Source organism: Eubalaena glacialis, chromosome 5, assembly GCF_028564815.1.
Source record: "Eubalaena glacialis isolate mEubGla1 chromosome 5, mEubGla1.1.hap2.+ XY, whole genome shotgun sequence".
NCBI lineage: Eukaryota > Metazoa > Chordata > Mammalia > Artiodactyla > Balaenidae > Eubalaena > Eubalaena glacialis.
The window spans coordinates 20,001,888-20,027,085 of NC_083720.1; the positions used below are offsets into that span (position 1 = coordinate 20,001,888).

The 25,198-nt window shown below is 36.5% G+C and overlaps 1 protein-coding gene across 5 annotated transcripts in view; it reads left to right on the forward strand.

The window, feature by feature from the left end:
* Positions 1–21,182, forward strand: part of TRPC3 (transient receptor potential cation channel subfamily C member 3) — a 76,828-nt gene extending 55,646 nt beyond the window's left edge. For all 5 annotated transcript variants that reach the window (XM_061191113.1, XM_061191114.1, XM_061191116.1 and 2 more), the window contains 2 exons: positions 18,134–18,209; positions 20,941–21,182. In XM_061191113.1, coding sequence (XP_061047096.1) covers positions 18,134–18,209; positions 20,941–21,083 — 219 coding nt within the window. In that variant the 3' untranslated portion in view covers positions 21,084–21,182. The remainder of the gene's footprint in view (positions 1–18,133; positions 18,210–20,940) is intronic.
* Positions 21,183–25,198: the final 4,016 nt, after the last annotated feature.

A 25,198-nucleotide genomic window follows, 5' to 3' on the forward strand; every position in this document is an offset into this window, starting at 1 on the left:
AACTATGTTGAATAATAGTGATGAGAGCGGGCATCCTTGTTCCTGATTTTAGAGGAAATGGTTTCAGTTTTTTCACCATTGAGAATGATGTTGGCTGTGGGTTTGTCATATATGGCCTTTATTATGTTGAGGTAAGTTCCCTCTATCCTACCTTCTGGAGAGTTTTTATCATAAATTGGTGTTGAATTTTGTCGAAAGCTTTCTCTGCATCTATTGAGATGATCATATGGTTTTTCTCCTTCAATTTGTTAATATGGTGTGTATCACATTGATTCATTTGCATATATTGAAGAATCCTTGCACTCCTGGAATAAACCCCACTTGATCATGGTGTATGATCCTTTTAATGTGCTGTTGAATTCTGTTTTCTAGTATTTTGTTGAGGATTTTTGCATCTGTGTTCATCAGTGATATTGGTCTGTAGTTTTCTTTTTTGTGACATCTTTGTCTGGTTTTGGTATCAGGATAATGGTGGCCTCGTAGAATGAGTTTGGGAGTGTTCCTCCCTCTGCTATATTTTGGAAGAGTTTGAGAAGGATAGGTGTTAGCTCTTCTCTAAATGTTTGATAGAATTTGCCTGTGAAGCCATCTGGTCTTGGGCTTTTGTTTGTTGGAAGATTTTTAATCACAGTTTCAATTTCAATGCTTGTGATTGGTCTGTTTATATTTTCTATTTCTTCCTAGTTCAGTCTCAGAAGGTTGTGCTTTTCTAAGAATGTGTCCATTTCTTCCAGGTTGTCCATTTTATTGGCATATAGTTGCTTGTAGTAATCCCTTATGATTCTTTGTGTTTCTGCAGGGTCAGCTGTTACTTCTTCTTTTTCATTTCTAATTCTGTTGATTTGAGTCTTCTCCCCTTTTTTTTTTTAATGAGTCTGGATAGTGGTTTATCAATTTTGTTTATCTTCTCAAAGAACCAGCTTTTAGTTTTATTCATCTTTGCTATTGTTTCCTTCATTTCTTTTTCATTTATTTGTGATCTGATCTTTATGATTTCTTTCCTTCTGCTAACTTTGGGGGGTTTTTTTGTTCTTCTTTCTCTAATTGCTTTAGGTGTAAGGTTGGGTTGTTTATTTGAGATGTTTCTTGTTTCTTGAGGTAGGATTGTATTGCTATAAACTTCCCTCTTAGAACTGCTTTTGCTGCATCCCATAGGTTTTGGGTCATTGTGTTTTCATTGTCATTTGTTTCTAGGTATTTTTTGATTTCCTCTTTGATTTCTTCAGTGATCTCTTGGTTATTTAGTAGTGTATTGTTTAACCTCCATGTGTTTGTATTTTTTACAGTTTTTTTTTCCTGTGATTGATATCTAGTGTCATAGTGTTGTGGTCGGAAAAGATACTTATTATGATGTCAATTTTCGTAAATTTACCAAGGCCTGATTTGTGACCCAAGATATGATCTATCCTGGAGAATGTTCCATGAGCACTTGAGAAGAATGTTTATTCTGTTGTTTTTGGATGGAATGTCCTATAAATATCAATTAAGTCCATCTTGTTTAATGTGTCATTTAAAGCTTGTGTTTCCTTTTTTATTTTCATTTTGGATGATCTGTCCATTGGTGAAAGTGGGGTGTTAAAGTCCCCTGATATTATTGTGTTACTGTCAATTTCCCCTTTTATGGCTGTTAGCATATAGCATTTGCCTTATGTATTGAGGTGCTCCTATGTTGGGTGCATAAATATTTACAATTGTTATATCTTCTTCTTGGATTGCTCCCTTGATCATTATGTAGTGTCCATCTTTGTCTCTTATAATAGTCTTTATTTTAAAGTCTATTTTGTCTGATATGAGAAATGCTACTCCACCTTTCTTTTGATTTCCATTTGCATGGAATATCTTTTTCCATCCCCTCACTTTCAGTCTGTATGTGTCCCTAGGTCTGAAGTGGGTCTGTTGTAGACAGCATATATACGGGTCTTGTTTTTGTATCCATTCAGCCAGTCTATGTCTTTTGGTTCGAGTATTTAATCCATTCACGTTTATGGTAATTCTCGATATATATGTTCCTATTACCATTTTCTTAATTGTTTCGGGTTTGTTTTTGTAGGTCTTTTCCTTCTCTTGTGTTTCCTGCCTAGAGAAGTTCCTTTAGCATTTGTTGTAAAGCTGGTTTGGTGGTGCTGATTTCTCTTAACTTTTGCTTGTCTGTAAAGGTTTTAATTTCCCCATCGAATCTGAATGAGATCCTTGCTGGGTAGAGTAATCTTGGTTGTAGGTTTTTCTCTTTCATCACTTTAAATATGTCCTGCCACTCCCTTCTGGCTTGCAGAGTTTCTGCTGAAAGATCAGCTGTTAACCTTATGGGGATTCCCTTGTATGTTATTTGTCACTTTTCCCTTACTGCTTTTAATATTTTTTCTTTGTATTTAATTTTTAATAGTTTGATTAATATGTGTCTTGGCGTGTTTCTCCTTGGATTTATCCTGTATGGGACTCTCTGTGCTTCCTGGACTTGATTGACTATTTCCTTTCCCATGTTAGGGAAGTTTTCAGCTATAATCTCTTCAAATATTTTCTCAGACCCTTTCTTTTTCTCTTCTTCTGGGACACCTATAATTCAAGTGTTGGTATGTTTAATGTTGTCCCAGAGGTCTCTGAGACTGTCCTCAATTCTTTTCATTCTTTTTTCTTTATTCTGCTCTGCGGTAGTTATTTCCACTATTTTATCTTCCAGGTCACTTATCCGTTCTTCTGCCTCAGTTATTCTGCTACTGATTCCTTCTAGAGAATTTTTAATTTCATATATTGCATTGTTCATCATTGTATGTTTTCTCTTTAGTTCTTCTAGGTCCTTTTTAAACATTTCTTGTATTTTCTCCATTCTATTTCCAAGATTTTGAATCATCTTTACTATCATTACTCTGAATTCTTTTTCAGGTAGACTGCCTATTTTCTTTTCATTTGTTTGTTCTGGTGGGTTTTTACCTTGCTCCTTCATCTGCTGCATATTTCTCTGTCTTCCCATTTTGCTTAACTTACTGTGTTTGGGGTCTCCTTTTCACAGGCTGCAGGTTCATAGTTCCTGTTGTTTTTAGTGTCTGCCCTCAGTGGCTAAGGTTGGTTCAGTGGCTTGTGTAGACTTCCTGGTGGAGGGGACTAGTGCCTGTGTTCTGGTGGGTGGGGCTGGATCTTGTCTTTCTGGTGGGCAGATCCACATCCGGTGGTGTGTTTTGGGGTGTCTGTGAACTTAGTATGAATTTAGGCAGCCTCTCTGCTAATGGGTGGTGTTGTGTTCCTGTCCTGCTAGTTGTTTGGCATGGGGCCTCCAGCACTGGAGTTTGCTGGCCGTTCAGTGGAGCTGGGTCTTAGTGTTGAGATGGAGGTCTCTGGGAGAGCTCTCACCAGTTGATCTTACATGGGGCCGGGAGGTCTCTAGTGGTCCTATGTCCTGAACTCGGCTCTTCCACCTCAGAGGCTCAGACCTGACACCAGGCCAGAGCACCAAGACCCTCTTGATGTCTGCTTTCCTTCCTGCTACTTTCCTTCTCCTCCTCCCTTAGAATCCTCTTGCTGGCAAAGCTGCTTGGTTTTCTCTGCCAGCCACAAAGAAGCTGTCTTTAACTGTGTCCAAGGGTGGGTGGAAGCACTTGAGTGCTCCTAGACAACCAATTCAGGTTTATTATCCTTCCCCTACACGGTAGCAGTTTCTCATGAGTAAACAATTCTCTATTGATAGTGTGCCTTTTATCATTCTCTTGGGTCTTCAAATGAGTGTAATAATTTTCCCGTTTCATACTAGACTGAATGGACTAGGATTCACTTTCCTTTTCATGTATGTTCAACTCTTTTGCTCCTGCCTCATTTTGCCAGGATACCATTTCTTTGGGTACCTGTGCAGGTGAGCTGTGTCCCCTACTCAGGGCCTCACACAGGAGGCTGCACGGGAGCTGCTGGTCAGGGCTGGAGACTCATTTAAGGCTCCAGGTCCTCTAGCAGGCACATGGTTGTTGTTGGAATTCACTTCCTTTTGGTTGTTGAGCTCAATCCCTTAGCTGATAGAGACCATCTGCTATTCCCTCACATGTGGGCCCCTCTCCAAAATGGAAGTTCACTCCTCGGGCAGCCGTCCTGTCACAGAGTCACCGGAGGGCCGGGCATCCTGTCGGGGGCTCCTTTCCTCAGGTCCCAGAGACGCCTGAGCGGTGGCCTCTTGTCAGGGGCTTCCCGGTCAGGTGCAGTCACCTGAGGGCCGGGTGTGGGGTCTGAGTCATGTGGGGCGCTGGGCACTCGCCTTCTCTGCTCCCGAGTGCACCATCGGGGGCTTCGGCCTGCGTCTGAGCCCAGTTTATATTCTTAACAATAAACGTACAAGAGTGCCCATTTCCTCCTTAATTTACCAATAGTATGTTACCAAAGGTTTTTATCTTGTCCAAATTGATAGGTGAAAATGATACCACAGTGTCACATTTTACTTTGCATTCTTTGTAATGAATGAATTTGACCATCTTTTTAGGCTTAGTTTTCTATATGCTTAAGACCCAATATTTATTTGCTTTTCTTCATGGGCTCTTTGTTATAAATTAGGAAGAATTCTTTAAGAATTAAGAATTATTTTAAGAAAAATCAGCCCTTTACCTGTGATAGGAGTTGAGAATTTTTCCCCCAGTTTGTTGTGTGTCTTTTTAATATTTGTGGGTATTTTTTCCCAACCTTTTAGAACTGTGTAGTCAACTTTACAAATTGTTTATGGCTTCAGATTTTGTGTCCTATTTCAAAAGCTCCTCTCCCATATGAGGATATTTAAGAAATTTTTTACCCATATTTTCCTTGGTACGCTAATGGTTTCACTTTTTACTTGATAATATTTGATCCGTATAGAATATAGTTTGATGCAATGTGTGGGTGGGGATCCAATTTATTTTTTTTCCAGATGATTACACAACTGGGTGTGTCAAATAATCTGTCTTTTCTATTGATTTGAAATATCACTTTTATCATTTACTAAATTCCCATATCTACTTAGATTTATTTCTGGGCTTTCAATATGCTATAGAACCACATTGTTTTAATTACTATAGTTTAAAACAAAATCAAACAAAATACACAGAAACACATACATATGTCCTTACTTTAAGACTCTTACTTGAAGAGACTCTTACTCAAATTATTTTGCATAATTTTCCTGGTTTTTCTTTCTTGTTTATTTTTCTACTTAAACTTTAGAGTCAGCTTGTATAATTTGCAAAATATTCTGTTGGTATTTTAGCGGTTGTGTTAACTTAAGAAGAATTGACATCTTTATAATGTTGTGTCTTCCTTTTCAAGAATATGACACACCTTTCCATTTGTTCAGATCTTCATTCGTGTACCCAGTATCATTTTAAAGTAGTCCTCAGAGTGTTCATATTAATTAGGATTAAGAGGTGCAAATCACACAGAACCACCAAATACCAACCACTAATAGCTGAAAGAACATAGAAATGTGTTTCTCTCTTCTCTTCAAGAATTCTGGAGGTGGTCATTCCAGGGCTGGTATGGTACCTACCACTGTCAGGGGCCCAGGCTGTTTCTATCATATTACTCTGTCATGATTGGCTTTCATTCTAACATGACCTCACAGTCCAAGAAAGCTACTGGAGCTCTGACTATTATTTCTGCATTCCAAAATATAGTCAGACAGTGATAGGGAAGAAAGATGCCTCCTTCCTGTAAGGAACTTCTGTAAAGTTACACAAACAACATATCTGCAATGGAGGCTGGAAAATAAGTCTTAATTCCTAGTGGCCATGTGCTGAGCTAAAAAACCAAGGAAGAGAATTGGCAGTCTCTACCAAAGTGGATTATATTATTTGTCTTGGTGCTTTACACATACTTATATCTGTTATTTGATTTATAAATTTCAAGTTTTATCTTTTGACCCTCCAGCTCTAAAATATGAAAAAATCAGTATATTTATTTTATCTTTCACCATTTTTGCCCTCCTCCTCCCAGCTTTTGCTAGTTAAATCATTAGAATTGTAGGGGTGGAACAAAAAAACCTTTCCTCTACCCATTAGGTTCTGTAGCTGGGGCCTGTGAATTAAACTAACAAAAGGCAGATTAACAGGAAGAAAAAAAGAAAAAAAGCAGAGTTTATTTATGCATGCAACGTGCAAACACATGGGAGAATTTGGTGATGAGTAACTCAAAGGGGTAGTTAGAAATTGAGGCTTATATATCATCCTAAAAAGGGCAATGAATTTGTGGAGAAGTGACAAGACAAAGGAAAGAGGATGTCTTTGGGCTCCCAGGGGTGGTAAATTGTGGGAAGGTAAGTATATATGTGGGGGAATTAATGGAAGATTAGGGTTACTGTAGTAAGGTTTGTGTTTGTGTAGACCCATCTCTGAGCCAACTTTCTGTTTCTAGTGTTGATGCTTGTTTCTCTTCCTCTTGGTATGGGAGAGGGGAGGGAGAAGATCTTCACAAAGGGAGATTTATGTCCTGTTCTTGGGCAGTTGGGAGGAAGGCAGTGAGCTCCTTCTCTGTCTTCTGCTTCTTAATTGCCTTCAGCTCAAAGTAATCCTATGTCAAAGTGATATATTTGGGGGTGATATTTTCTGATCCCCTTCACTACCTTGTAAGATTATAATTCACATTTGTTTTAGTTTTAGTCCCACAGTTAAACAGTCAGTACTCACCACCAGTCTTTTTGCCTTAATTTTCCATTAATCTCTTTGTCAGGTAAAGTTTGTCTTCCTCCAGTTTCTTCAAAAAGAGCTCATGGGAACTACGTTCTCTGAGTTATTTCATGTCCTAAACTGTTTCCTATTTTCTATATATTCATATTGACTAGCTGTAAAATTCTTAGATATGACTTTATTTTCTTGATGTATTTGTAAGCATTGCTCCACTGCTCCTAGAATGGAATGTTGATATGGAAAAGTTTGAGGCCAGCCTGATTGTTTTTCTCATATAGTTGACCTGAGATTTTGATTTGAATGCCCAAATTTTCTTTGTTTATCTTTTGAATCCAATAACTTGCAATTGATTGTTCTGTAGGTGGATCTACATGAATTTTTCCTGGCATGGAGTACGTCCTTTCAAATTGTACATTCAAGTCTTCTTTTATTTCTGAATAATTTCCTTGAATTATACCTTGAAATATTTTTTCTGTTCCATTATTTGAGGTCTCATCTTCAGAGATACCAATTAGATGCCTGCTGAATCTTTTTTTCTCTATGCCTTTTGAATTTTTCATCCATTTCTCTCTTTGGCTCCTTTTTTTCCCCATCCTGTCTTTTATTCCTGTCTATCTTCATATATGCTGCTTCAAATATATCATTTCTGTGATGATTTAACTTTTTTCTTCCTCCTCTTCTTGAGATTTTCCAACTTATATATCATTTCCTGCTTTGACTTACCATATTTTCCTTGTGCTCTTATTTTGAAGACATGATTGGTCCCTATTTTTAAAAGATTATGTTTCAATAATGGCATTATGTGTTTTCGTCTTTTCTTTAGCATTTTTCTAGTGAGTGTTCTTTGTTTGCTATTTGTTTTTTCCCTTTTTTTCTTGGACTGTCTTAGTGTAGAAGTTTTGTAGATTTCTTACTGACTATTACTCAGTTTTGAATGAAGTAAGTTCTTCTCGGACCAGCTGCTTTCAGGAGGTTGGAGTAGGGTCAGAGAATTCCAGGGCCCGTCCCAAGCTAGCAGGAATTTGCCTTTAGACACAGCATTGTGTATGTGAGTTCAACGTATTCTTTATCATCTCTTGTCAAAAGTAGCACTGCAGGATCGTTCACAAGGCAGACTCTCCCTCTCCACCTCACTCACAAAGTACTTCTAGCAATTATGGCTTTTCTTTATAATTTCTCCTTCAGCCCTATAATTCTAAGCTTCTGTAGCCTTTGTATCAAAAGGTCAAGTGACATTCTCAGCCATGAATGTCTGCTCTTGGCATTTCTCCATATCCCCATTTGACCTTTACATATAACCTATCTAAAAAAAAATATGGGTTCCTCTAAGTCTCATTAATGAAGGAGTTAGTGTTTCTGTTTCCTATTCTCCTTATTGCTTTTGAGTGATTTAGAAGAAGTGGAGAAACTTCTAAGTTTATTGTCAAATTGAAAATGGCTATGCCTCTGCATGAGATGATCCTTGCTAAATGCCTAGAGACTCCAGAATCCTGTATATTTCGTATTTTCTAAAGAGAAGAATTCCCTGTGCCTGTGGCATAGTCTTCTGTAGCTCCCCAAAAGTGATAGCAGAAAAAGAGAAACTGAGGGAAAAAGTCTCAATCAGCTATATACACACCAAACTTCATATAAATGTCTTGATTATATTTAGATAAAAATCTACCTGTTATGAACTCCATGAGTGATAACAATTGGTTTATTTGTTATGGATTTTTGTTTCATGTAGTGTGAGTATGTGATTTACCTTAAAGAAATTCCAAATCTTAATCTGCTAAATGGGGATTTTTTTCCTTCAAAGGGATGACCTTTGGAATACACTAATTCTAATGGTTTATATCACAGATCAGAATATTTTTGGAATATCTCTAAAGAGTTACTTCTATAATTAGTTTATAAGACACACAAAAGTGCTTTGTTACTTTCTCAGTCCTGAACTCAGCTAATCATTCACCTTATTAATAAGACAGTGCCATCTGACTTCACATTTTTTCGAAAATAGTCACATCCTGGGACTTCCCTGGCGGTCCAGTGGTTAAGACTCTGCGCTTCCACTGCAGGGGGCACAGGTTTGATCCCTGATTGGGGAACTAGGATCCCATGTGCCGCAGGGCTCGGCAAAAAAAAAAAAAAAAAAAAAAGTTACATCCACCTTCAAAAAAATGTGTGGCCATCACCAATCAGGTCATCATCTTACATGTTTTACATTCAAATGAATGTTTCCTCTCCATGACAATTACTTCAAAGACAGAGATTCAGATGTGTCTCACAGGGCAACAAAGGAAAAATTTTTAGGTGCCTTGATCAATGGCAGTATTATTTATATTAATATTAATTATTAAGAGCATGCAGAGGTAATTTTTATGTATATAAAGAATTTTTTGAAAAACTGGGGATGATTTTTCTGGAGAACATAAAGACTTGGAGGGATAGCTATGACTGAATTCTGCTCATGAATACCTGTGTTAATTCAAGTTAAAAGTACATAGATATGCTAATATGACCTTGAGAAACGAGAATATATTGTAAGCCTCCACAAAAGCTGGGCTCTAGGTTCTTATCTCTCTGCTCTCTTCTGTGGCAGCTCTGCTTTAACAACCTTCTTTGGCTTGGGAACAGCTCTGGCTCAGATAGTGTCTTCGGCCCACATGATGGTCTCTGATCTAATTCATGTAGGCTTGATTTTACAGGAAGTACATGGTAATATGAGGAATTCACCTTAAGCTTCATGGCACATTCAGGATATCCTCTGTTATGCATGGTCTTAGGCTGTAAGACTACAAATATACAGTCCATGGCTTCAAGGATCTCTCCACTGGAGTAGAAGGGCAGCACGGAGGTGGAGAGGAAGGAAAGGAAAGAAAAAAGTAGGTGAACGTTCATACAACCTTGGGATATGGCTATGTGGTATAAGTGAGATATAAATAAAATGGTATGGGAACCCAGGGAAACCCAGAGGAGGAAAATATTTGAAAGCTGATCAAGTAGAAGGAAATCTATTCTCTGTTTCTCCAAAGAACAAAACTTGGACCAGTAGTTAGAAAGTACAGTGAAGCAGATTTTGGCTCAATACAAAGGAATTTTTTAACAGCTACAATTGTCCAAAAATAGACCAAACCAACTGTCTGGAAAAAGTAGCAGGGTCTGAATCACAGATGTTTATTCAGAGGCTGTGCAATGGTGATCTGTCAGGGTATGTATGTCACAATGAGTGGTATGAAAAAATGAAAAACACATGATTTCCAAGGACCCTTCCCTCCCTACAATTCTGCTCTCTACTTCCAAGTTCTTTGTGTTTGTCCAAATCAATCTTATTACCTTATAGTCACACTTTATAGGTTGCTAAAATTCAGATTATAGAATCTACCGATGTCAGTCAAATTTGGCTTCTCTGTAGGAGTAAATGAGGAAATAAATGTCAAAGTATCTGATAGATTACTTAACAATTGTTAGTTGAATTTGAATCAGTAAAAAATAAGCAAGTGAAAAAAGCTTTGATGCTTTTTGGAAAGGCAGGGCATACATATGCAACCATCCAAATCTCATTCCTTCTCCTAGTCTTAATGGAGGGCTGAGAAATGAACTTGGATTTGTTTGCAAGAGATAATGTTTGAGGTAACTAGGACCAAGCTTTCCACACCCTGGACAGAGGAAATCCATAGTCCACTCAATAATATTACAATGTCTTCCTTAAACAGTGACTCACATGCTCATATCGAGAAATATAGATAATTCCTGGAGGTCTGTGGAATGTGGAAGTTAATTTATAGACTTCTGTTGCATTAGTTACCAATTTGACCAAGAGGGAAAGAAGATGATTCTGTTATTGATCGATCTAATTTGTGGTACTGGCTTTGATTAAAGAATCCATCATAAATTTAGGTAAAGATAATATTTTAAATGATATTTTTACTTATTACTCACAAGTTTCATGATCTTTGCCTACAGTACCAGCATTATTAAGATGGGTTAATCAAAATTTTCTTTATAAAAGAAACATAAATTATAATAAGGAATAAGAGTTACATTAACTGAGCACCTTCTATGTAATTAACTTGTATTATCTTTTACAAGATAGATGCTAACATTTCCACTACACAGATTGTCACCAAGATTTGATTGCTTGTAAATAACTCAAAACACACTCAAATCCAAGCTATTTGTCCTTGTATCCCACTTTCTCAACTGCTGTACAATACTGCCTTGGGTTCACCAGACAAGCTACCTAATAGAATGGAAATGGCTAAACTTTGCACCTTCTTTGAGCTGCAAATCATTTTGGAATTCACATCAGTTATCTTTCCAACATGAACTAAGGGATAGACTATTACCAGGTAGTGTCATATGTGGGGAAACTGATTTCAGTCCAATAGCAGGTGTCTTCTTGCCTTTTAGAGAGACTCCAACTTGGTGCAGTGGTAGAAAAGTATATTTAAGCTGTAAATATTAAGGTGAACATTTTTGTGGGATACATGGAAAGCTTAAAACACATCAAATTTTGAAGGGAAAGATTTAAGCCCATGACTATAATTTTCCCTGCGGGTTAAAGATGAAATGGAGATGAATATGCCTTCTTCTTTTCCCTTCAATGAGGGAATTTAATCTGAATAGTTTTGTTCAGGATATTTCTAGGGAACTTGAACACTATATGAATGTTTAAAATATTTTATTTTCCTGTTATTGTCCCTTCTGGCAGTAAATGTAAGTTTTCATAGACTTTCTAAGTGTGGTTTTGAATAATGTTACAGAAATGTTTTAGAGTATTATACTAGGGAATGTGGGTAGCAGTATCTTAGTCCTCAAACTTTATAAATAATACCAACAAGAGCTGTCCTTTTCTAAGCAGGAACTATGCTTTTTACATGCATTTGGTTATTTAATCTGTACAACTTATTAGTTGAGCTTTATTACCCCCATTTTATAAATGAGGAAATGGAAGCTTAAAGAGTTTAAGCACCTTTAATTCACTCAGCTAGTAAATAAAGGCCTGCATTCAAATTCATAGATTTTTGACTCCAAATGCATTCTGCCCCACTTAAATTTTTAGAAGTTTCATTTTTTGTAGAGATAGTATTTCTAAATAACGCATGTCTGAATGGTACTAAATAAGACCTTTATAAGCCCTGAGTTATTCTCAGTTTCTTTACAAGATGAAGTTTTTATAGCTTTGTTTGTAAAAGTGGAAAATATTTGTTTATCATGACTGAAGGACTATTGGCTACTGAAGATGGAATGAATGCCCAGGCTAGCGAGGTACATCGATTTGCTAGGCAGCATTAAAAACCTATTTGTAAGAGTATTTTAATTGTTTTTATTTTATTATATTTAAATTTTGATTATGGACTATTTCAAACACAGAAAGGTATCACAAAATGTCCTGTTAGACATCTATGTCACTACCATCTTACTTTAACAAATATTAACATTTTGCCACATTCTTTTTGGGTCTCTTTTGTAAGGAAATTTTGATACAACTAAAATACCCCTACTCTATTACATTAGCTTTCATCCCTCTCCAGCGATCTTCACTATCTTGAAGTTCTTGTGTGTTCTTCCAATGTATACTTTATTTATTATTTACATAAGTATATTCATACCATTATGTATGGATACTAGTTTTATGTGGTTTTGAAATATATATAAATAACATTACATATTCTGTTTTTTTTCACTTATCTTTATATTTTTGAGAATTATCTATGTTGATACACATATATCTTGTTTTTCATTCTAATTGCTCTATAATATCCCATTGTATGAATACACAATTTTTGTTTATTCCTCTGTTGATGAAAATTAAGTTTATTTTCCATTTTTGCCTATTATAAATAATGCTGTATTGAACATTCTAGTAAATGTCTCCTTTTGCACACTTGTAAGTGTTTTTCCGGGTTGTATACCTGGGAGTGGTTATATCAATTTCTATTTCCAGTAACAGGATATAAGAGTTTCCCGATGTTCTCACAAGAACTTGGTATTATCAGAATTTTTAAATTTTGCCAACTACAAAACAACTTCCCTTCATACTTCAAAAACGTCAGCATCATGAAAGACAAGGAAAGGCCAAGGAGCTGTTCCAGATTAAAGGAGACTGAAGATACATGACATCTAAAAGCAACATGTGATCCTTGACTGGGAAAATGAGACAGAATATAGACTATGTATTAGACAGTTTGATCCATGTTAATTTTTCTAAAGTTTGATCATTGTAGCATGGTTATATAGGAGAACATTCTTAGAAGATGCTCATGGAAATATTTAGGGATAAAATGACATGATGTCTGAAAATTATTTTCAAATGCTTTAGCAATATAATAATAATAGACACAGGGAGCAAGATAAAGCAAATGTGGCAAATTTCTAACATTGGTGAATCAAGGTGAAAAGTCTGAAGTCACTTTATTTTACTTTCAACTTTTCTGTGGGTTTGAATTTTTTTCAAAAGAAAAAATGTTTGCCAAACGTATATGTGTGAATTGGTATTAATTTTTTAAATGTACTCTTCTCTGATTACCAATGAGATTGAACATCTTTTCATATGTTTGTTGGTCATTCAGTTTTCCTTTCTTGTGAATTTAAATTCTTTTTCCTAATTCTACTTGGCTGTTTGTCTTTACCTTAGTGACTTGTCAAAATTCTATCATGTCCTGGATACTGCTTCTTGGTCAGTATGTTTTGCAAGCAGCCTCTCTCCCTCTTTGGTTTGTCTTTTAACTTCATGTAATGGTTCACTAAGGAGTCGCAGCCTGTGAATGTATAAAAGTGACTTTGTTTTTAATAATTTCCCACTAAGTGTCTTATTTTGAACTCTTCTTTTCCACTGAATGGAGGAGCCCTTTACAACACCTTGTCAAGACTCCACAACTTTCCAGTGACTTTGTGTTATTAGAAAGTCTCACGTTTGTAATTAAAGAGATAGTTATGTTTATTTTGAAATTTGAGAATTCCCTGGCAGTCCAGTGGTTAGAACTCGGTACTTTCACTGCTGAGGGCCCGAGTTCAATCCCTGGTGGGGGAACTAAGATCCTGCAGGCCATGCTGCATGGCCAAAAATAAATAAATAAATAAGTAAATAAATAAATATTAGAGAGAGAGAAAGAGAGAAAGAAAGAAACAAACAAACTCTCTAAATCAATCTAGCACTCTTCTCCTCCTCACTCCTAGCACAAGCTAAACCTCTGAAGGTGACTCCAGTGGCTGAAGACTGTGGTCTGCTTTGTCCACACCTCCCCCTGTTAACTCTTCTAGGTGTTCATCCTGTGCTATGTGGAGAGGGAAGGGGAAAAAGCTGAAGGGTAAACATCTTTTCCCTTGAGTTAACTGCAGGTTGCAGTCTCTTCCTTGTTGTTCATCACTAGTGCTCTAACAGTGATCAAATTCTGATGTCCTGCTTGTGGCCGTCACCGAAGTGCTGCCTGTCTAACTGGGTGGGGGCATGTTTAAAGGGTTTGAAAAGGTGATGCACAGCTCCCTGATGCAGAGATCTGGCTCTCACTTGAGGTGTGGATCTAATTTTCACCTTTCCCATGAGGATAGCCCATTGTCCAAGCCCCATTTATTGAAAAGATTATCGTTTCCCACTGATGTGTATTCTACCCAACATAGTGGAAATTTGTCTCTGTTTGTCAAATATTGAGAGTACAGGTTGACCCAATGGCTGTTCCTCTCTTATCACAGTTCTTTTTCCTTTCTGACTAAATTACCAGGATCAGGCCAGCAAGCCTGCTAGAACAGACATCTAATTGGGAGCAGGATGCCAGGCTCCCTTTCCTACAGGCAACCCTAAACTTTACATTGCCTTGGATTTCCTTCTTCCCTTTGCTTCTAGGAGGCGGGGTGCACCTTCTCCCTTCCACACAGGTAAGGGAGAGAATAACCTCTCTCCCCGCAAAGCCCATGATCCCTCCCATGTCTCACTCTTTTTCCTTATGTGAGGTGAGGAGAAAGTAGTTGGTAAGTTCAGTACTGGTCCAGTGAGTCTCAGTAAGCCCTGAGGGGAGGTGGCTGGCTCCAGCTGCAGGGGGCAACGTGGTCTTAGACCATGGTGGCTGACGTGGTACTTAGCATCCTTTTTCATCAGTCTTGGGTTTATCAACAATTCCAGGACAACAGGAAAAATCCCATCTGACATAAGATTACATGTTATTGATATTCTTCCTTGTATGAAAGTTTTAAATTGTCCTAATATGGTCAGATTTATCAACATTTTCCTTATGGCTTATCCTTTCTGTTAGCTTTCTCAAGAAACATTACCATATTCCTTTCAAAGTTTTTGCTTTTCACATTTAGATTTTTCATCCCTTTGGCTCTTTTCTTTAATATATGGTGTGAGGAAGGTCTAATTTTAACTTTCCCTGTAAGGATAGTCCATTGTCTAGGCATTATTTGTTGAGCAGTCTTTTCTTTCCCACTGATTTGTATTACTGCCTTTCAAGCTGCTTTTAACTGATAAACACTTCGTTGTTTTTTCTTTCTATAGGAATATGCCTGCATTGTCCCCTAAACTTAATTATATCCCACCCGTCACAGTGAATTGTTCGAGTGAGGTTTCGTTGGAGCAGGGATTGTGTTCACTGTTGCATCTCCAGTGCCTAGTATGGTACCTGGCAGAGAGCTGGCACTCACTAAAAATATTTGGTGAATGAATGAATGAGTCCTGCCTAAGGTCTGTCCTGGGGTCCAGATTCCACACAACTCAACAAGTTTTATACATATTTTATTATGACTGATAAAATGGACTTTTCCTTTTTGATAGCATGGGCTTCCTCTCAATCTGTCATTATTCTCTGAGACAGACATTTTGAATTATCCTAGATTTCTCCTTTCTACTTGACCTTGGCATCTAGTGGGTCACTTTGGTTCATAATTCATACTTTCTTAAAACTGAGGTACATTTTCCACCCTCACTATATCTGCATTTCAGTTAGAACTTTTCTTTTCTTTATTGTCTTTTTAATGTTTGATATATGCACAAGAATATGTGCAGCACGTCAATTATGAAGTATAATTACATGCATACCTAGGAAGCCACCACTTCCGTGAGAGGGATAACATTATCTGTCCACTGCCTCTGCATGGGTACTCCTCCCTAGGCCACACCCTTGCCTCCACCTAAGGGGTAGTCACTATCTGGAAGTTTGGGTTTCTCATCCTCTGGCTTTGGCTTTCTTTTCAAATATAGGTTTATCACAAATATAGATAGTCCTAAAAATGCATTATGTGGATTTACTTTTATTTAGTAACTTTATAAGGATAGTTTCATACTTCGTGAAGTCTGCAACTTGAATTTGTCATTCAACATTTATGCTTCTAAGATTCATCCATACTGTTGTGTGTGGCCATGGTTCATTAATTGCATTAATTAATTTCATTAGTGAACAGAATGACATTACATTGTGTAACATACCATGATTTGTCTATTCTTCTGTTGGTATTTGTTTGGATTGTTTCCAGGTTTTTTGCTGTCTCAGACAAGATTGCTATAAACCTGTCTATGTCTGTCTCTTGGTCCATGTGTGCTAAGTTTCTCTAGGGCCTATACCAAGCAGTGGCCTTTCTGAGTGAAAGGATATGCAGGTGTTCAACTTTAAAAGATAATGCCAAATTGATAGGGGATTAAGAGGTACAAACTACTATGAATAAAATAAGCTACAAGGATATATTGTACAGCACAGGGAAAGATAGCCATTGTTTTATAATAACTTTAAATGGAGTATACTCTATAAAAATATTGAATCACTGTGTTGTACACCTGAAACTAATATAATATTGTAAATCAACTGTACTTCAATTACAAAAAGATAATGCCAACTTGTTTTTCAAAGTGGTCTACTGTACTTGTACTCATGCCAGTGAAGTACAAAAGTCCCATTGATCCATATCCTTTCCAACACTTGGCATTATAAGATTTATTAATTTTTCCCTTTTTAGATATAAAATTGTATCACTTTTTTCCTTTTTTCCAGTTTTATTGAGATATAATTAACATACAGCACTGTATAAGTTTAAGGTGTACAGCATAATGATTTGACTTACATACATCATGAAATGATTATCATAATAAGTTCAGTGAACATATGAGTCATCTCATATAGATACAAAATAAAACAAATGGAAAAAAAATTTTTTTCTTGTGATGAGAACGCTTTGGATTTACTGTCTTACCAACTTTCATATATAACATAAAACAGTGTTAATTGTATTTATCATGTTGTATATTACATCCCTAGTACTTATTTATCTTATAATGAAGTTTGTACCATTTGACTGCCTTCATCCAATTCCCCTCCCCACCCCCATGTATCTCCTTTTAATTGTAATTTGTATTTCCCCAAGAAAAGATTTTGAGATTGTTTTATATGCATGTTGGCCATTCACAATTCCATTTCAGTGAAGTGCCTCTTTGTCTTTTGCCCATTTTTCTATTGGATTATTTGAGTTTTTCATATTAAAGTTCTTCATATATCTTGGATCCAAATTCTTTACCAGTTGTAAGTATCATCGATATTTTCTCCCAGTGTGTGGCTTGCCTTTTTACTTTCTGTATGGTATCTTTATAAACAGAAGCTTTAATGAAGTTTTAATTGTAATGAAGTTGAGTTTATAAATCTGAAAAGTAGAAATTATAATAGAATTATAATTATAGTAGAAATACTATAATTAGAATTTTTTATCTTGTTTAAAAAACATCCAGTTGTACACTGAATTTATAAATATATTCTCATACTTTCTTTTAAAGAATTTAAAAGATTTGTCTTTCATATTTAAGATGCATGTGGAGTTCCTTTTTTTGCGCATGGTATGAAGTAGGGCTCCAATTTAATTTTTTCCGTATGGATAAACAATTATCTTGTAAGAGCATTTATTTCGTTTGAAATATATTCACAATATATATTGCTATGAGAGGAAAACATATAATGTAACAGAATATATGGTATTTAGACAACATAAAATGTAATACATATAGTAATTAGTATATATACAAAATTTAAAGATATTGGAAAGACATGCACTAAAATAACAACAATGATTATCTTTGGACGGTGGGATAATTGATGATTTTTGTTTATTGTTTAGTTCTCTGTATTTTCCAAATTCTCCATATTGAGCATATATTTATATATTTTTTAAACAGTGAGAAATAAGGTAGTATCTATAGATGATAATTTAGTGTCAATGAGCCTTAAAGAGAAATCATTATTTGAAAGAGAAGCCACGAATTGAAGTCTTTCAGCTTAACTTCTTTTGAAGCTTCTTGCATCCCCGGAGTGGGGTGGCAGTGGGGGTGAAGGCTGGGTCAGGGCAATGTTTGTGGATCATGCAGTAAAACTCAGTACAAGGTGAAAAGGGATTATGTTCTGAAATCTGGGTGAGTCTTCTGTAAATAGTTACATACAGCTTCTCTCCCCTGAGTTCTTTGCTTTACAGGTATGTAAGGCTCTTTGGGAAATAGGATCCAGATTACTTATGTGTATCATTGGTGATACAATTTTTTTTTTTTTTTGGCCCCACAGCAGATAATGAAAAGACTTATAAAGCGGTATGTTTTGAAAGCACAAGTAGACAAAGAAAATGATGAAGTTAATGAAGGTAAGCACCTTCAACTTGAGAAACATCCTTTTACAACTAATTTAATGAACTTGGAAAACTTCATATTGAAGGATACTTTAAAAATCCAATATGGGAGAGTAAAAAATGAAAGTAAAAGTCAACCAGAAATAACTATTGTTAGTGCAATTCCTTCTTACCCTGCTTTCAAAAAAGAAAAAAAAAAGAAAACAAATTTAAGTTGATTTTGCAGTTGCCTTGTATTTTGACTCATCATACTATATCAAAACAAGACTAAGCCACTTAATCCCAGTAGGAAAGATGGGGGCATTACTGATTTCAATACAAAACATTTTAATAATAAATTAAAATTAAAACGTGTGAAAAAGGAAAAAAAAAATCCAATCTCATGTAACTGTTTGGGTTCCTCCAAGATTGACAGGAGAATCTTATGCTACATTTCTAAAACTCTGTCTTTTTAAAGAAACAGTTATTTAAATTGTCAATCAGAGACAGTTTATCACTACAGAATGCCCTGATTTCTTAGAATGTAAAGTCTGCCATCTTTTTGGGAGTTTCTAGTCCCTATTACATAAGTAGTCTGTAGTTTCACTTCTGTTTCAGGGAGTTCACATTGAGTGTTAACATTTTTCCGGTGATGCAGGTAAAATAACGTTGGCTCGAACAGAATCCACATTTCTTCAGAAAAATCTTTACTTTGTTGTCCAGAAAGAAATCTCTAACCCATTTTTCTCATCTGGTGTTTCTCTTTTGCCTTTCACTTTTCTTCTTGGCACCTGTTTTCCAGGCATATCCTAGGCAGCACGTCTGTCTGGACTATAACACTTTTTCATCAAAGGCTGGGGTATAAGCCAAAGTACAGGTCCAGAGATGGAAAGAAATCAACCAGGGAGAAATAAGTTGCCCTAAAAATAGAAACTATAGCTTTCAGCACCAGTGAGATGCTACTAGATATAGCTACACTGATAAGAAAAGGCTAAACTAAACTGTTGATGAGCTTTGAAGCCATTACTTGATTAATGCAAGGAATCTCTTACAAATCTGAGTCAATACAATGGTATGTGTTTGTAGAAATCTAAGAATGTGTGATTGGAAACCAGCAAAAATCCAATCATGGTGACCTAGAAACAGTCTCAGTGAGACAGGATTGGAACTGAGTTTTAGTTTAGAAAGCAGAAACCTTATTTGTTGTACCATAACCTCCCTTATTTGTTGTACCATAACCTCATAACTTAAGTGAAGGGGGCAATGGGCCACCATGACAGCATCAAAAACAAAGAGTCATCTTCCAAGTCCTTTTATACAAAAGAAGAAAATGAATTAAGGAAAATTTGGAGTTTTGAACAAAGTTCTAACTAAGAAAGTATATCATATAATTTAACCTGTTCACTGAATAAATGAAGAAGCTGAATTCCAAAGAGGTTGAGTAATTTGTGTTTCCTGTATTGGCAGACTAAGTACAACACTTAGTGTGTAGGCTTCCCATAACTCAAAAACAAAAAAGAAGAATGTAGTAGTAGGGAGGTGAAAGAGGGCCCACTGGCCTTATGGTCCAAATATGATATTAAATGCTGTGAGAATCCATTTCTTCCACAAAAGACTGGCCTTGCGATTTCAAATTTGATCAGTTTATTTCCTCTATGTTGACAAATGCGAAAGGAAAAGCCCCCCCCCAACCTTTTTTTTGGCCACAAAAAGAATCAAATGTTTTGTGTGTATTCTTGAGGAAGAGTTAGAATTCTTTAAAATAAAAGGTTCTGACGTTTATATAATAAAAGAACATAGATTATACTTTAAAGCATCATAAAGATACCAGGAAATATCATGAAAAATATGTTTCACATATGATTCTATTATAGAAAGCTATTAAAGTGCCAATGATTTAAAGAATCATTTCTTGGATTCAAGATAAATTCATGCCCCAAGGTTTACCTTTCAAGGTCAATGGCTTATCTACATTACAATTATTTGCAAGAGAATCCAGTTATTAATTGCAATCTACACATGCTCAGAGTATTACCAAGCTAAATTATGGGAATAGTTGTGTTTTAATAGCCAGAAGTTTCCTATGGAGACTTCTATGTATGTAAACATTGCCAGTGGTATCACATCTAAACTCCTTAATTTCACCATTGCTTGTTATTTCCTTCTACATCATCCCCTGTGCCACAGAAACTAATTTGTTTGTTCCTTAGCTCCATGTTCATTGCCATTGCCTTCCCTAAGAAATACCCCTACTCTTTTTCCTTCCTTTCCCTTACTTCAAACTTGACCTCAATTTACTTCTTACATGTGAGTCTTTGCCTGTTATATAGATTGATTCATTTTTAGAAATGTTTCATTTTGCTAGGATTCCCTTCCAGCCTAGCAATGGGAGATAATCCATATAGGTGTCAACCCTTATGGCTCAGGGAACCAGACAAACTCCCTGAAGATAGAAAGGAGATACTCTGATTATAGACCAGTTAACAGAGAAATCACCCTGTGTTAAAAATTGGCTGAGCCACAGGACAATACTTTAGCTGAGTTTTACTTTTAAAACATAGCTGAACTACTTTTTATGGCTTTTTTTTCCAAAGTCAGTACGTTTTTAAAGGCAGACATTTCTTAAACATTCTAAAGGAAAACACCTAAAGTAGCTATGTTGGAGATGTTATGAGACAAATGCATTCATGTATAAATTTCACTCTTGTTTTTTCTAAATACGAAGGGCAAATTACCAATTATATGTTTTTTAATACAAACACTGTAGGTGAATTAAAAGAAATCAAGCAAGATATCTCCAGCCTTCGCTATGAACTTTTGGAGGACAAGAGCCAAGCGACTGAGGAATTAGCCATTCTAATTCATAAACTCAGTGAGAAACTGAATCCCAGCGTGCTGAGATGTGAATGATTCAGTAACCTGGAATTATGGCTTTGACTATAGCACAAATGTGGGCAATAATATTTCTAAGTATGAAATACTTGAAAAACTATGATGTAAATTTTTAGTATTAACTACCTTTATCATGTGAATCTTTAAAAGTTAGGTCTTAATGATTTTACTGTTTTATCACATGCAAATGGTCTTCATTCTAATTGTCTGCCTTGACATTACAAACAATGACGTGCCATTGTATTTAAAGGCCCAATATTACTACATTATTGATATTTTTGTCCATTTTAGAATAAACTCTACGTCTTTGCACTACCTGTTTGCCTCTAAGAGACTGTAAGCTCCTTGGGGACAGGGACCATGTCTTATTCATCTTTGTGTCTCCAGCATCTAGTACAGTGCCTGGTACGTAGTAGGTGCTCAATAAATGTTGTCAAAACTGACTGAACTGAACTGCCAACAAAATACAAATAAAAATTAAAAGGCCATCACTATGTAGCATATCTTCCCTTGTCCAAGTGCTAAAGAGATTTTTTTTTTGAAAAATATAAACTGAAAAAATTTTACAAAGAGCTATGACTTGGTCAGATTTTCTTAGAATTTTTGACATCACTGATAATCCTAGAACCTTTGAGCCCTGAATGAAGAATTTCACAATGAAATGGGTTAATAGAAAATATAATTACATTACATATTTGTTTCATAGAATTGTTCCAAACAACACATTAAAGATTTTTCTAAAGTATATACTGTTTGCCTACTGTCTTAGATTTTCATTTGTTGTTTTTCAGTAATGTGAATTTAGTCAGTGGGGTGGTGAATTTTTTAAAGTCGGGGGTTATGCAGGGTTGTTAGTTTGTTTTAACCTCCTAATTTCTGCCTCTGATGCTTTAATGCTAAATAAGTTATCAACAACTGACTTCATATCTTGCCTGTTAGCTCCACTCTGAGTTTTGGAGGGTATGCTTTGGGGAGGAATAGGAAGGAGCAGTGACTGTGTACCTGGAAAGCCATGTCCAAACATCACCAGGTGTGTTTCATTTTCCTTTGAGGCATCTCTTGCCATCATTGCTTACAATGATTGACATCCTTTTCCTTATCAAGGCACTTCACTTACACTTGCTACACAGAATAGGTTGTGATGTATGTGTATGACTTACTATGTAACTGAGCTGAACACTGGTAATATCCGCAACGCCTCATGACTTTACTAGGAAAGGGGATACAGACTGGTAAGTTCCCTCCTCTCTTCACAGACCATAAAGCGTCGAAGTATTTTTTTGAACCAGCTAGGTTTAAATCTCTCATAGAGTTATACTTACTGTCCTAATTCTCTTCAGTCTGTTCCTCTCAAATCTTACCAGAACACAAATTATGATCATAGCTCAAAGATAGTTTTATAGGTTCTAAAAGCCAATTACATACATAATACTTTGAGTCATTACTATCACGCAGGAAGGCTTTCTAGACATGAAGACAAAAATGAACATTAAATGGAACTACATAAAGCTCTTTAAAGATTATTTCTTAATTTCTACTTTTGGGGACTTAATTAAATTAAGAAAAGAACTTTATACATTTTTTGCTGCCATTGTAGGATATTTCATTAACTTTTGTGCTATGATAATAGTATTTTGTCTTAAACATTTTTCAAACTTTGTGTATTTTATGTTATACCTCAGAACAGAATAAAATACTGAATTTTTCATTGTTATATGTTACTATACTTTATATTAAAACAGTAAAGATATGGAGTTTCCATAATAGACAACACTTTCAGTCTTATATACATAGTATTGTCTAGGATTCCAAGTGTGGATATTTTTGCTTACAGCTATGGAGCAGAATAATAAGTAATATTTTTAATTGGGGTTGGAAAAATGTTGAATGTAAAAGTGTTAAAAGCAGCTAGTTTGGGCTTCCCTGGTGGCGCAGTGGTTGAGAATCTGCCTGCTAATGCAGGGGACACGGGTTCGAGCCCTGGTCTGGGAAGATCCCACATGCTGCGGAGCAGCTGGGCCCGTGAGCCACAACTACTGAGGCTGCGCGTCTGGAGCCTGTGCTCCGCAACAAGAGAGGCCGCGATAGTGAAGAGGCCCGCGCACCACGATGAAGAGTGGCCCCCGCTCGCCGCAACTAGAGAAAGCCCTCGCACAGAAACGAAGACCCAACACAGCCAAAAATAAATATAAAAATAAATAAATAAAAGTGTGACTCTGTTCTGTTTAAAAAAAAAAAAAAAAGCAGCTAGTTTAGGATTCTTGGAGTCTTGAGTGAAGATAAAACTCATGTCATCTATGCCATGTGAGTACATACATCTTTTCAGTCCATACCTTTCACAACTCTAGAGCTCTCAACATAGGTTTTTTTCTCTTTTATTTACTATGCTTGTGTAAAACTAGTATGTTTTTGATATTTCACATTTTTTCTTTTTTTATAGTTTCTGGGTGGTAGTCAAGAGGAAGATGTGACACCAAGGTGTGGTAGATGCCACTGATACTATGGATGCCCTGCCCAGATCCCCTTTAATGGACCAGGGCATGCATCTCTCAGATCCTGAGTGTTGGCTCCTTAACAGTTCCCAGCTATCCTGTTCCCCAGGGAATTGCCCTCAGCTGAAAGAAAGCAACCCTGTCCTGGTCTGGTCGTTATGACCTCCCCTCCTCACACCAATAAATGACCAACTGGCGTGGACGCACAAAAAGCTGTCCCCTTGTGTCAAGGTAGGGCCAACTCTTTTGGTGCAATTCATGTTTCAGAGCTTTGGATAGGATTAGGCTGCAGCTAGACTCCAGCTGAGACCAAATCTTTTTTTAGCTTCTTCCCTGTTTTATCCTTCTTCCCCCCCTTCCTTTCTCCTGAGAGCATTCCCTCAATAAATCACCACATCCAAATCAGACTTTGCGTCTAGGGAACCACCCTAAGACGTAGGTATTACTGTGGTAACTTAAGGGTGAGGTGAAGATTAGTTTAGAGGATTACCGTGAGAATTAATACTTCTTTGAGGTTAATGATAGCCCTGGGCCACAAAGTCCTTGACCCACTTACTATTGTAACAGGCATGTTGGGCTTAAAAGTAAAGCTCAAAGAAGTTGGTGGGGCAACTTGGAGAAGGGAACTTTAACAGGACCAAAAGCAACTTGTCTAGCAAAAGACATTTAGGTGCTTATGATTAATTACAGGACTATCAAAGTCCAATATCTCTTACTTTTTGACCTCTTTGCTATGCTTAGTTTTTTCCTCTGTTACAGAGAAGATCAAGGAAAGGAGGCAACACTCAACTGGCTTCTTAGGCTTATTGTTTAAAAAGTTTGGCACTTTGTAAGTGCTTGCTGTATTAAACTTATCGAGGACCCTTGACTTGATGGAATTCACAATATGTTGAGAAGCTTGGATTCATAGACCTGAAATAAAAGAAGGGACTATGCAAAATAGTATCCAGTGTCTTCAAAAAGTTCTGTGCACTATTGAAACTTAGAAATGACATAAATATGTTGTGATTATTAAAAGCAAAGTTAGGGAATTCCCTGGCGGTCCAGTGGTTAGGACTCCACGCTTGCTTTTACTGCTGCGGGCCGGGTTCGACCCCTGGTCAGGGAAATAAGATTCCACAAGCCACACCGCTCCAGCCAAAAAAAAAACAAAGTTAGTATAATTTAGGATAATTCTCTTTCCCCATCATGTCCAACATATTTCAATTCAAAAGTGTAAACCAAATGAGAGCACCTTTTGTAAATGGGATGGTAAAGTGTCATATGGCCAATGTCTAAAGGAAACTGAAGCCACATTAATTGTTAATTGTGTGGCCTGAAACAAATCACTTAACTTCTCTGGTCTCATACATTGTCCAGTCAAACAGGGTTATGCTACACCAGGGGTTCCTGGTCTCTGGGCATTGTAGAGGTGTTTCAGAAGGTTAATATCATCTTCCAAGGTGGTAATGATCTCTGTTTCCATATCTTGCTTTTATTTAAAGTCAGTCTAAAAGGGCTATTTATTATTTTTCTTTTTCAATTGTCTTTTTTTTTTTCTTTTAAAACAAGAGTTTGAGAGTTTCCAAATTGGTACCACATATTGGTGGAGAGCAATATGTATACTCATGACTCAGTCACTCAGCCAACCACCTCTAGCTG